Source organism: Macaca mulatta, chromosome 1, assembly GCF_049350105.2.
Source record: "Macaca mulatta isolate MMU2019108-1 chromosome 1, T2T-MMU8v2.0, whole genome shotgun sequence".
NCBI classification, from domain to species: Eukaryota; Metazoa; Chordata; class Mammalia; order Primates; family Cercopithecidae; genus Macaca; species Macaca mulatta.
This window is the reverse complement of record NC_133406.1, coordinates 31,122,867-31,136,250: the sequence shown is the minus strand read 5'-3', so window position 1 is coordinate 31,136,250 and position 13,384 is coordinate 31,122,867. Positions and strand designations below refer to the sequence as shown.

Here is a 13,384-nt window from a genome sequence, read left to right as displayed (position 1 = left end):
ATGAAAACACAAATAACAAATAATTCAGTTGATCCCCCCATGATTAGTAATTTTAGGTGAAATTCACATTCCATAATTTTTCTTTTTTTTTTTGAGATGGAGTTTCGCTCTTGTTGCCCCAGTTAGAGTACAATGGCGTGATCTCGACTCACTGCAACCTCTGCCTTCTGGGTTCAAGTGATTCTCCTGCCTCAGCCTCCCAAGTAGCTGGTATTACAGGCATGCGCCACTATGCCTGGCTAATTTTTGTATTTTTTAGTAGAGACAGGGTTTCGCCATGTTGGTCAGGCTGGTCTCGAACTCCTGACCTCATCATCCGCCCTCCTCAGCCTCCCAAAGTGCTGGGATTATAGGCATGAGCCACCATGCCCAGCCCATAATTTAAAATCCATTTTGGAAAAATGACCCATAGTACTTAAAAATCACAATTCAAGGACAAAGTTTGCTGTAACTTTTCTGAGAAGTTTTTTGGGGCTTATGGGTGTGAGGTATTATTGGTTTCCTTCTTCATAATATCCATCTGTTTAATTTGGGTCCTTAGGTTCTTGGAGCAATTATACCTAATATGTCTCAGTGGTGAAAAGAAATGAAAACTATAAAAAGCAAACTAGTATTGTGTTTCCAGATCAATGATTAAATTAATATTGGAGTTTCATAGAAATGTAGCTGTGGAATGTCAGAAACATAAATAACTCAATATAAAATTTAACATTTATATAATTCAGCCTTACTATTTGTTTAATTCAGTCTTATTCAGAATGGAGTTTCATAGTAATGTGGCTGTGGAATGTCAGAAACATAAATAACAGAAAATTTAACATTTATTTAATTCAGTCTTATCAAGAATGTATATCACTTCTATTTCTTCTAGTGATTAGAGTAGGAGTTACCTGGGGAGAATTAAAGGATTCAGAAATCCCTACCCCAAATAGTCTTCTCCATTCTACTGAAAATTCCAGTAGTAGAGATAAGATAAATTTCTTTGGGTTTTAGAGGTTTGGGGATTTTTTAAGTCTTCAATAGTTCACCATTAAAATAAATATATATTAATGTTCTTTTAGAGGGAATTAGCTAACTTTTCAGAACTCTGAAGGTATGAAACAAACATTTATAGAAATGTGAAGGTCGGGTTGTGCTAAGATGGAATGGAGGTAAAGGGAGTCTGGAAAGTGGAACAAAATAAACCTTTCATAATCCATAGTAGCCCAAGCCAGGTACTATTCTTTTCTGCTACTTATAAAACTGTAAAGTTTATTACTGTTTCAAGGATTAGTTTTGAAAAGTTTTTTTCCTCTCTTATAATGATGGCAGATATGTTATAGATATATTTTTCTGGGATTTTTCAAGATATTTTAAGTCAAATCATCTGTCCCAGTCTCAGGCCTATCTCCTAGTTGTTCTTTGAAAAATATGGTAACCATAGTTTAAAAAATTGAATTGTCTTTTCAACAAAAGCCTGAAATTAAAAAAAGTTAATCTATAATTCATCATTATACTGAAAATGAAAACATTTATACTTAAAAAATTAATATATTCTTTAATATTTCCATGCTATTTTAGCAATCTGAAGTAGGAAATTAAAAGTCTTTCTGTGGTTATAAAATTTTCTCAGGAAGGCTGGGTGCAGTGGCTCACGCCTGTAATCCCAGTACTTTGGGAAGCCAAAACGGGTGGATCACCTGAGGTCAGGAGTTCAAGACCAGCCTGGCCAAGATGGTGAAACCCCATCTCTACCAAAAATACAAAAATTAGCTGGGCACGGTGGCAAGAGCCTGTAATCCTAGCTACTCGGGAGGCTGAGGCAGGAGAATTGCTTGAACCAGGGTGGCAGAGCTTGCAGTGAGCCGAGATGGAGCCACTGCATTCCAGCCTGGGTGACATAATGAGACTCTGTCTCAGAAAAAAAAAAAAAAAATCTCAGGAAAATAAGACAAATCACAGCTATTATTTATCAGAGATTTATTGAAACACTAAATTAAGCTTCTGTTATATACATTGGTTAATGATTAGTAATCTAACACATTAAAAATAACAAAATACTTAAACATGTAGCAGTGATAGTGTATGTTGGGAACAGGTGGTCGGAGTCACACAAATCAACACTGAGACAAAGGATCTCTTAGCAAGGCTAGTTTACTTTCTGCAGAAAGGGTGCTGCTCACTAGCAGTCTTGCCACAAGGGCACACACGAACAAAAGAGACAGGGTCATTTATAACCTGGTGCATCCATCCTACTGCTGTGTCCGGTTTCCACTGGCTGGAACAGGACCTCACATTCTGTACTCGACCTGATTGGCTAGCAACTTAGAACTTCCCAAAAGAGGCAAAGGCAGAGGAGAACAAAGGAAGAGAGGAAGTAACTTTTGGAATGCTGAGAGAGGCAAAAACACTTCCAAATAAGGAAAGAGGAACAGGCTATGACCTAATGCTTGATTGGACCTGTTCAGGCAAGCCAGGGCAAATATCTAGGCTAAAATGTGGAGCTAAGAACAGAGTATATTGATTTCTTTATTACAACTAGCAGAATTTAAGAATATTAGCACAGGTCTTTGAGTAAATTTTGCTTCTAAGAGAGGTTACTATCTATTCTGAATTAGACTGAGAGGAATGTCCCTTTGAAGAGGAACCTGTATTTCATTTTCTACAATTCCCCCCTCTTTTATTTTATAATTCCTCTTTAAACTTGTTTAACATGTCTTGACTCAATTGCTCTGTTTGTCCTTCTAAGAGAAGTAATCATTCTGATTAGGGTGGAGGAAAGTTAGGAATTAGCTTTGTAACAGTGGCAGAGACAAGTTTTTGTATAAAACTTTGAAGGCAGGGAATAATACAACAGCCTGTGAGAATAAGTATACCAATAACAAGAGGTAATGAGGTGAGAATTGAAGTCAAAATCCCTTTCCATCCACTAAACCAATGTTCTATCTTTTGGAAAAAGGATCATCTAGTCCAGAATTTTTGGCAAGTTCACTGGATAGGGCTGTTAATCCTTGCAGCACTCTTGTTATAGTTCCGTCAGGGGCAGTATTATTAGGAATAAAGGTACAACATTGAGTTTCAATCATGATGCAAACATCTCCCTTTTCTGCTAATATCATATCTAAGGCTATTCTATTTTTCCAGGCCATCTGGCTGCTAATATCATATCTAAGGCTATTCTATTTTTCCAGGCTGGTAGGTCTTAGTTGCTCAGCTATCCCTTTGAAGGAGTCCCTAGTATGATTTACAAATCATTGCTGATTGTAATATAGTTTATCCAGTCTGCATTTTTATTTATAGATTTATAGTTAACCACCAGAACAATGTAGATTCAAATCCTGTAGCTATTTGATTCCATGCTTTAAACTTATCTGGCACTCCTCATGGGACCCCAATAACATCTATGTAAACCTGAGGATCAAAGGACTCATATGGAGTTTCCCTTGGCCTGCAGTGTCTTGTTTTTACTTTCTCAGATTGATGAAACGCCAGGGTGAAGGGGATAGTCAATTGGATTAGAGCACAAGTACTGCTCCAATTATAAGGCAGAGTATCCAGTAAAGGTCCTCCACAGTACCACCATCCATCTGCTCGGGGACTGATGGGCAAGCTTCTGGATAGGCTTGAGTTCCTTGCATCTTTTTATGCTTCCAAGGAACACCAAATTCTCCCCCTGCTGTGCAAGGCATGAAGTAAACGTGGCATTTAGAGGTGGAAGCTGGATTGCCCTCCAGGCCTGACCCTCAGGGTGTCGAACTTCAGGAAACAGCAGAGAGAACTTGGCGTGATGGATTATCCCAAGCAGTGGGATTCTGGAAGACAGCCACCATACAGTCCATGCCTGGTCAACAAGGAGACCATCTGAGTGGAAAGGGACAATCTGGGCCTCTGGTCTACCGTGTGCACAAGCGTAACAATCGCTTTTATTTAAAGTGCAAATGGAATATTTAATCCATTTCAGCCAGGTATTTGCATCTTGATATCCTGTCTCAATAGCTAAGGTCTGTCTTAGATATTTCACTTTCACAATAGACACTCTAGTTTTATCATTAGGTGTCGGAGTAACTGGTGTGGGATTTAAAAATGAGGATACTGAAGAAGGGGAAGATGGGGGAATAATGCGTATCTTAAAAATGCCTAGGGGGTCTTTTCCATTTACATCAATCCCCATACCATAGAAGTGAGCAAGGGCAAGTTTAGAGTCAGTTAAAGTGGAGGTGGTGAGAGAGAGGACAGGGTTACACTGATAAGGCTGACAGTTAGAAGGGGTAGTCCCTTTAGTGAAATAGATGAGGGGTTTTAGATTTGCACAAACCTCCTCCGTGGAAGTCTAACCTTGCTCCTGAGTAGTTCAAAGGACATAGTTCCAGCTACTACAAGGTTACCAGGCTGTAGGAGCAGAGAATTGGTGTCTCAGCTGCAGGCAATCACAACTATGAGTGCTAGGAGTAACTGTGTCAGTCAGAGGGCTGGGGCATAAATATTTGTGTGAAAAGGCTAGCTGTCATTAATCCTTCACATCTCCACAAGGTATGACAGAGCAAGCATTAAAGGCAATGGTCTGAGGTGGGTCAGACTTAGTTATATTAATAACAAAGGACCTAATAACAGAATAAGGAGAGGAAAGGAAGCAATATAGAAGGTACATGAAAATTAAGCTTTCTTTAACTTTAACTTGGTAGGGCTCAATCCTGGTACAGCAACCCATGATTCTGACGAGGAAGATGCTTTCTTGACTCGAGTATGGTGGGTCCATCCTTTCTCAGCTGTGTGGACGGCAGTCTCGGTGATTAACAGCACCAGATAGGGGCCTTCCCAGCTGGGCTCGAGTTTTCCTTCCTTCCACCCTTTGATGAGAAGGTGGTCCCCGGGTTGGTGCTGGTGTTCTGGAAATTCTAGTGGTGGCTGGTGCTAAGAGACCTTTGACCTTAAGAGAAGAAAAGGTAGAGGAGAGACCAAGTATATAATTTCTGAGGAACTGATCCTTAGTTTTAAACGTAGGAACATCAGCTGAGGAATGTAAATAAGGCAATCCATATAACATTTCATATGGAGACAGGCCTGTATCCTTTCAGGGAGCTGTCCTGATCCTCAGTAAGGCAATGGGAAGACATTTGGTCCACAGTAAACGAGTTTCTAGAACTAATTTGGTTAAGTGGTTCTTTAAGGTCTGATTCATCCTTTCTACCTTCCATGATGAAGATGGATGCCACAGGATATGATACTCCCATCTAATGTTTAAAACCTGGGATAGCTTCTTAATGACATGGGCTGTGAGATGGGTTCCATTGTCCAAGTCCATATTCTCTATTAGCCTACATTTGGGTGCTATATTCTCCATTAATGCTTTAACTACATAATTAGCTGTTGCATTTGAAAAGGAGGTAGCTTCAGTCTAGTGAGTGAGATGATCTACTCTTACCAACAAATACTTTAGGCAACTGATTGGGGTCATTTCACTGCAGTTCATTTGAACGCTTTGGAATGGCCTTAGTCCTGGATCCCTGCACCTTGGAGGTGATTTCTTTATGACTTGTTTGTTGGTTTTCTTACATATTAGACAACTATTTGTAACTTGCTTGGCTAGGGTATGAATTCCTATACACCCACGAAGTCTGAGAACTGTGGTTAAGACCTCCCTTATGAGAGGTTTGGATAACATCTTCCTTTGATCTAGTAATACCCATTTTCCTTCTGTGTTCTCTTTAGCTTCTATTTTTATTAACTTTTCCTTTTTTAGTGGAAGAGAAGATGGGGACTGCAGTAGGGGAAGGAAGGCAAGGAATTAAGTGAAAGGCATTTTAGAAGAAACAGCAGCTTGTTTGGTTATCTGACCTGCAAGGTCATTTGGTTATTTCCCTGACTTGTGAAAGAAAAGTCCTTTATGCCCTGGGACATGTACAATAGCTATCTCTTCTGGCAACTGGAGATTGTCTAGGACACGAACAATTAGTTCTTTGTGGACTAGATCTTGGCCTTTACTGTTAATAAGACCTTGCTCGGCCGGGCGCGGTGGCTCAAGCCTGTAATCCCAGCACTTTGGGAGGCCGAGACGGGTGGATCACGAGGTCAGGAGATCGAGACCATCCTGGATAACACGGTGAAACCCCGTCTCTACTAAGAAATACAAAAAACTAGCCGGGCGAGGTGGCGGGTGCCTGTAGTCCCAGCTACTCGGGAGGCGGAGGCCGGAGAATGGCGTGAACCCGGGAGGCGGAGCTTGCAGTGAGCTGAGATCCGGCCACTGCACTCCAGCCTGGGCTACAGAGCGAGACTCCGTCTCAAAAAAAAAAAAAAAAAAAAAAGACCTTGCTCAGCCCAAAGTTTTCTAACTGTTAGTACCACTCCAAAGGCATACTTAGAATCAGTATAAACAGTTCCTTCTTTGTTCTGCAAATATTTCAAAGCTTGATTGAGTGCAAACAGGTCACAGGTTTGGGCAGACTAATTATTGGGCAGTCTTCCTGACTCTACTTCTTCAAGCGTTTCTCCATCAATTACTGAATACCAATTATGTTTTTCTACTTTGACTGTTTTGGAGGAACCATCTATAAACCAGTGCCACCCTGTTTTAAAAGGGGCCTCTCCTAGATCTGGCCTGACTTTTGTTTGGTAGTGAACTCTATAGACACAAGTGTTTTTTAAATTTGGGTCTCCTGCCAAGAAACCTGCTGGGTTGAGTGAATTATCAGTAGTCAAGGTTAAATCATCTTTTTCTACTAAAATAGCCTTATATTTCAAGATTCTGGAGTTAGTAAGCCACCTTCCTGCTTTTGATTTTAAATAGCTCTAACTTGGTGGGGTATGCTTGCAGTTTATTTCCCCACAAAGGTTAATTTTTTACTTTCTTCAACTAATACTGCTGTAGCTGCAGCTCTTTATCTTCTCTTACTCGAAACATTTCCTATCTTCAAGTTTTTGGGTGGTGCCTGACTAGAATAGGCCCCTTCCCTGGAGCTTTCAACCCCCCTTGCTCCTTGCTGGAGGTTTCTAGCACTCCTGGGTGCGGTGGCAGCGGCAATGGGGGAGAGGGGCTTGGCTCAACCTCTCCTACTAGAGGCTTCTTGCCCTCCCTTCCTTTGGAGGCTTGCCAAGGGCCTTTTCCCATGTTGAATCCTAGATAGGCCCAATTCTTTGTGCTAGGGATGTCTCGCCTATTCTTTTCCCGGGAAGGCTCAATCCCCCAGATCCTTCAGACTGGGGATATCTTGGCTGTCCCATCCTTAAAGGCTTGCAAAAGGCTCAATCTCTCATACCAGAGATGTCTCGCCGATTCTCTTTCCCTGGGAGGTTAACCTTCCCCTCCTTTTCCCTTTTGGAGGTTCCTTACACCCTTCCTGTTTGTGTCCACACACTCTGTCCAGCAACAGACTGGTAATCGTTCACACACACACACTCAGCTTCCAAAAGCTGACCACCAAGGAAGTACTTTGCCACCCTCTTGCAGCTTTTCCTACCTTGGCCTGTGCATGGAGTCACCTGGTCACTGCAGTCCCACAAGCCTCTCTCTTTCCCCGCGTTGCTGAGAATCCAACTATATTCCTTGCACCAGGTAGGTCCTGGCTCTCCTCCTGGGGCTGCTGCAATGGGCGGCAGGGCACCTCCCCATGAGAGAGGACCAAAGACTGTCCCAGAGGGGAATGTTAATCACCTATGGGCCACCAAATTGTTGGGAACAGGTGCTCAGTGTCATAAAAATCAACACTGAGACAAAGGATCTCTCAGCAAGGCTAGTTTACTTTCTGCAGAAAGGGTGCTGCTTGCTAGCAGTCTTGCCACACACGAACAAAAGAGACAGAGTCATTTATAACCTGATGTGTCCACCCTACTGCTGTGTCCAGTTTCCATTGGCTGGAATGGGACCTCACATTCTGTACTCAACCTGATTGGCTAGCAACTTAGAACTTCTCAAAAGAGGCAAAAGCAGAGGAGAACAAAGGAAGAGAGGAAGTAACTTTTGGAATGCTGAGAGAGGCAAAACCACTTCCAAATAAGGAAAGAGGAACAGGCTATGACCTAATGCTTGCTTGGACCTGTTCAGGCAAGCCAGGGCAAATATCTAGGCTAAAATGTGGGAGCTAAGAACGGAGTATATTGATTTCTTTATTACAATTAGCAGAATTTAACAATATTAGCTCGGGTCTTTGAGTAAATTTTGCTTCTAAGAGAGGTTACTTTCTATTTGGAGTTAGACTTGGAGGAAAGTCCCTTTGAAGAGGAACCTCTATTTCATTTTCTACAGTATACAATTTATTCTCTAGTACTTTAGTAAGTCCGGGTTCTTTTTTAATTGAATGGAAGTAACATTTCAACCCAGGCTTCTTTGGAAAATTTTAGTAAAGATTGTGGCAAAAAATTTATAAAGGTTTATAAAGGTTTCCAAAGAACCATTTTTATCCTTAGATGATAGATTTCTTTTGTGATCTCTATATTTGACTAAGCTACATTTGCATATGCATATATTTAGTGTCTTCTGGCTCCTTCTTCTTTACTCTTCTTCTTTAATTTGCAGTGCTTAATTTTCTTAGAGGAAGGATGGTAAGACCTGTGATCCCAGATCTTGTATATCGCTGATGCTGTGGTTGCCACTCTGTAGAGTGTTTTGTCAATGTTGTAGATGAATGGGCTTTCTAGATCATTACCAGGTTTTTCTAATGAGGCTTGGTTTTTCAGCTAAAAGGGGAAAAACAATATAGATTTTATCTACATAAAATAGTAGAGTTCAATACTATAGCAGAGTTAATAATATAGTTCAAATTCAATTTGTGTTCTAAATGTGTAAAGAAACTTTGTTAAAACAGCACACATCAATTATTTATACAAAAGGAAGGTTACTATAGAAGAAAGGTATAAATGCAGAGGAAATGTTATCTATATGCCACATATATGATCCTTATCACCATCAGCAAATAATTAGTGTGTTCTATGTTTAGGGTACTCTCTTGTGAGAAATTATTTGATTAGCAAAATGTATTCCTTTACTAAAGAACCTCAAGATACAATACCATAAAGTAACAGTCATTTTAAAAATAAGAAAACATTTATAAATATCTAATTCTTCTGAAGGTCAATGAGGTTTTGTTTTTTGATCAAAGAGCTTTTAAGGTTGCCTCTGAAACTATGGTGTCATCTATTGGCAAAGTGGGAAATTATGTAATAGTTTAAAAACTCCTTTTCCCAGAAAGTTGTTTTAATATTAGCAATTAGTTTATAGCCCATATAAAAATTACATGACAACTTTTGTACTTAGATTTCTTAGATACATCTGGAAGAGTTCTAAGAGATCTCTTGTTACAGATCCTTTTATGGATGAGGCAACTGAGAAAGAGCAAATGACTTACCTAAGGACCCAGACAGATAACTTGATTTTCCATACATTCTCCAAATGGTAGCACACTACTTTTTTTGGTGTGTTTTGTAACTTGAAGTAGAGGGAACTAGATGATTCTAAGGACCTAATTCAATACACATTTGTTCAATACCTAGTATGAGCAAGACACTGTGCTAGACGCTGAGGATGATGGGAAGTTGGGGGAAGGTTACAATGAGGAATAAAACACGGTACCCTCTCTCAAAGAAACGAGTAATATTATTTTCTAAACCCTTAGAGATTTTGTAACTATTACTACTTGTATCATGAATTCACCTTTTTTTGGTGTTTCTTCCATTTCATCCACAGGTAATGCACAGACAAAACAAATAAGATGAAAAAGAGAGCTTGCAATAAATTATAAATGAGATATAAACAACCCTGAAATATATCCATGTTAGCAAAGTCACAGCATAGTTTATCCAGAAGATAAGGCAGACGGTGAGATGGAGAACCCTTAAATTTCCAATAATGTACTTCTTCTGGAAGAATCTCCCATCCAACCTTTGTCCAGATAGTTCCATCACAAATGCAGAAACTCTCCCCAAAGAAGCAGATAAGCAACAGAGAAAAAATCAGTGGTAGTCCTTGATTAGACATCCTTCTTTGTCAACTGAAAAAAAAGTAGCTAAAATTTAGCTATTTTAAAATAGCTAAATTAGCTAAATAATAAAATAAAATAGCTAAATTCCCTATGAAGGGAAGCAGAAATGAGCTATTTAGCTAATGAGCTATTAGCTAAAATGGTGCTTCAATAAAAGCACTTCATATAACCTTGCCAGTCAGCAAAATATGCCCAGCAAAGGATACACTGATGATCACTGTAACATTATCAGTCATAGTGACTCAGGGGTAAGTTCAGTGACGTCATAAAGAACCACATTGGAACTAAAAGGTGTCACCTGACCAATCACATTGAGTTTCTTAAAGATACTTTTTTGTTGTTGTTGTGTTGTTGTTTTGCCAGAATGGTTTCAGCTTCTTCAATTTTCCTTAAAATGAACACTTTACTAATATTTTGTTAGCTAATAAATTCAACTACAGTCATATTAATAGAATCTTATGGAAATAATTTACTCATATCACCTCTAACCTTTCTTCTGAAGCACTGCAGTTTTACATTTACTTAAAAAATAGTATACCACTTCACATAACCTAGTATCTGCTTTTATTTTTTTGTTTGGGAATGTCCTTCCCTTCAAATAGTTCAACAAATATTGAGTGCCTATCCCTTATAATATATTCCTGTGGTGGTGATGTGGTCCTATCAGGTAGTGGGTAAGGGGTGAGGAAGGTGGCATGGTATATGATGAAAAGATGGGACATAGACCTTGCCTTTAAGGAGTGTACAATCTAGAGGTAAAAGCAAAAACCAATGTAATAATTAAAATGATTCTGATTTCATTATAAAAAATAAATATTATAAAAATAAATATAACAAATTGTAAGTAAATAAAATTATAAACACATAACCGTTGAGAGGGCAATGAGTTCCACTTGGGGGAATTAGGAAATTTTGCAGAAAAAGATATGTGAGTGGGCTTTAAAGAATGAGTGGAATTTTTGTAGGTGGCAGTGTAGAGAGGCTATCTAAGATTGGGGAAACATAGTAAGCAAAGACATTTTGTGTAAGCATTCATATAACAAATATTTGTTGAGTGCTGACTGTGTGCTAAACACTGTTCTAGGAGCTGAGAATACGTACACAGTGTAGCCCAAAACAGAATCATTAACCTTCATAGAGTTTACTTTCTAGTAGGGGGATACAGAAAATAATTGTATCTATCTAAATCTATGTGTCTGTATCTGTGGAGTGCTATGGTGATATGATACATCATTGTAGTTTTGATTTGCATTTCTCTGGATGATCAGTGATGTTGAGCACCTTTTCATATACTGGTTGCTATTTTGTATGTCTTTTGAGAAATGTCTATTCACATCTTTTGCCCATTTAAAAAATAGGATTATTAGATTTTTTTCCTATTGAGTTGTTAGAGCTCCTTATATATTCTGGTTATTAATCCCTTGTCATATGGGTAGTTTTCTTCCATTCTGTGGGTTGTCTCTTCATTTTGTTGATTGTTTCCTTTGCTGTGCAGAAGCTTTTTAATGTCATAATCCCATTTGTTGATTTTTTTCTTTGGTTGCCTCTGCTTGTAGGGTATTACTGAAAAAGTCTTTGCCCAGACCAGTATCCTGGAGAGTTTCCCTATTGGGAGAACCTGCTCCCAATAGTTAACGTGGGTTCTTTTCTATTTCCTAGGTGTCTCGGCTGGTTTGAGAAATAAAGGGAAAGAGTACAAGAGAGAAAAATTTTAAAGCTGGGTGTCCAGGGGAGACATCACACGTTGGCAGGTTCCGTGATGTTCCCCAAGCCATAAAACCAGCAAGTTTTTATTAGCAATTTTCAAAAGGGGAGGGAGTGCACGAATAGGGTGTGAGTCACAGAGATCACATACTTCACAAGGTAATAAGATATCACAAAGCAAGTGGAGGCAGGGTGAGATCACAGGACCACAGGATGGAGCGAAATTAAAATTGCTAATGAAGTTTCGGGCACGCATTGTCATTGATAACATCAGGAGACAGGGTTTGAGAGCAGACAACCTGTCTGATCAAAATTTATTAGGTGGGAATTTCCTCCTCCTAATAAGCCTGGGAGCACTACAGGAGACCTGGGTTTAGTTCATCCCTTTGGCTTCGACCATAAAAGGCAGCCGCCTTAAGGGGTCCGTTCATAGACCTACCCTCAGGGCGCATTCTCTTTCTCAGGGATGTTCCTTGCTGAGAAAAATAATTCAGCGATATTTCTCCTATTTGCATTTGAAAGAAGAGAAATATGGCTCTCTTCCACCTGGCTCACCTGTGCAGTCAGGCTCCAAGTCTTATCTCCCTTGTTCCCTAAAGATTGCTGTTATCCTGTTCTTTTTTCAAGGTGCCCAGATTTCATACTGTTCAAACACACACGCTCTACAAACAATTTGTGCAGTTAACACAATCATCACAGGGTTCTGAGGCGACATATATCCTCCTCAGCTTATGAAGAAAATGACAGGATTAGGAGATTAAAGACAGGCATGGGAAATCACAAGGGTATTGATTGGGGAAGTGATAAATGTTCATGAAATCTTCACAATTTATGTTCAGAAATTGCGGTAAAGACAGGCGTAAGAAATTATAAAAGTATTAATTTGGGGAACTAATAAATGTCCATAAAATCTTCACAATTTAAATTCTTCTGCCGTGGCTTCAGCTGGTCCCTCTGTTGGGGGTCCCTGACTTCCCGCAACATTTCTCAAATGTTTTCTTATAGTAGTTTCATAGTTTGAGGCCTTATATTTAAGTCTTTAATTCAGTTTGATTTAATTTTTGTATGTGGTGAGAGATGGGGTCTAGTTTCATTCTTCTGCTTATGGATATCCAGTTTTCCCAGCACCATTTATTGAAGAGACTGTCCTTTCCCCAATGTATGTTCTTGGCATCTTTGTCAAAAGTGAGTTCACTGTAGATTTATGGATTTATTTCTAGGTTCTTCATTCTGCTCCATTGGTCTATGTGCCTGTTTTTAGGCCAGTCCCATGCTGTTTTGGTTACTATAGCTCTATAGTATAATTTGAAGTCAAGTAATGTGATTCCTTCAGTTTTTTTGTTTTTGTTTTGCTCAGGATGTCTTTGGCTATTCTGGGTCTTTTTGGTTCCACAAAAATTTTAGTATTGTGTTTTCTATTTCTGCAAACCATGTCATTAGTATTTTGATACCAATGTATTGAATCTGTACATTGCTTTAGGTAGTATGAGCATTTTAACAATAGCGATTCTTCCAATCTATGAACATGGAATGTCTTTCCATTTTTTGTGTCCTCTTCAGTTTCTTACATCAGTCTTTTATAGTTTTAATTATAGAGATTTTTCACTTTTTGGGTTAAGTTTATTCCTAAGTATTTTATTTTCTTTGTATGTATTGTAAATGGGGTTACTTTCTTGATTTTTTTTTTTTCAGATTGTTCACTGTTGGCCTATAGAAATACTACTGAT

The 13,384-nt window shown here is 39.1% G+C and overlaps 2 protein-coding genes and 1 long non-coding RNA gene across 3 annotated transcripts in view; 1 reads left to right on the top strand and 2 right to left on the bottom strand.

The window, feature by feature from the left end:
* The window catches only part of ANKRD45 (ankyrin repeat domain 45), a 63,102-nt gene that overhangs the window by 25,819 nt on the left and 23,899 nt on the right, over positions 1-13,384 (top strand). The gene's annotated exons all lie outside the window — the stretch shown is intronic.
* LOC144338108 (uncharacterized) lies at positions 1,945-7,775 on the bottom strand. Its single transcript, XR_013411927.1, has 2 exons — positions 7,437-7,775; positions 1,945-4,906 (listed from the first exon to the last, which is right to left on the bottom strand). It is a non-coding gene; the product is annotated as an uncharacterized LOC144338108 (long non-coding RNA).
* On the bottom strand, positions 8,350-10,143 carry TEX50 (testis expressed 50). Its single transcript, XM_015123888.3, has 2 exons — positions 9,626-10,143; positions 8,350-8,652 (listed from the first exon to the last, which is right to left on the bottom strand). Exons 1-2 carry the CDS (start codon positions 9,947-9,949, stop codon positions 8,443-8,445), a joined length of 534 nt encoding a protein of 177 aa, XP_014979374.1. The 5' UTR covers positions 9,950-10,143; the 3' UTR covers positions 8,350-8,442.

Bases quoted from the DNA above. Each gene is read 5' to 3' on its own strand.
- TEX50 (XM_015123888.3), bottom strand. From the start codon at position 9,949: ATGTCTAATCAAGGACTACCACTGATTTTTTCTCTGTTGCTTATCTGC. The intron at 8,653-9,625 runs GTGAATTCATGA...TTCCCCTTTTAG, and splicing joins GGAAGAAACACCAAAAAAAG to CTGAAAAACCAAGCCTCATT.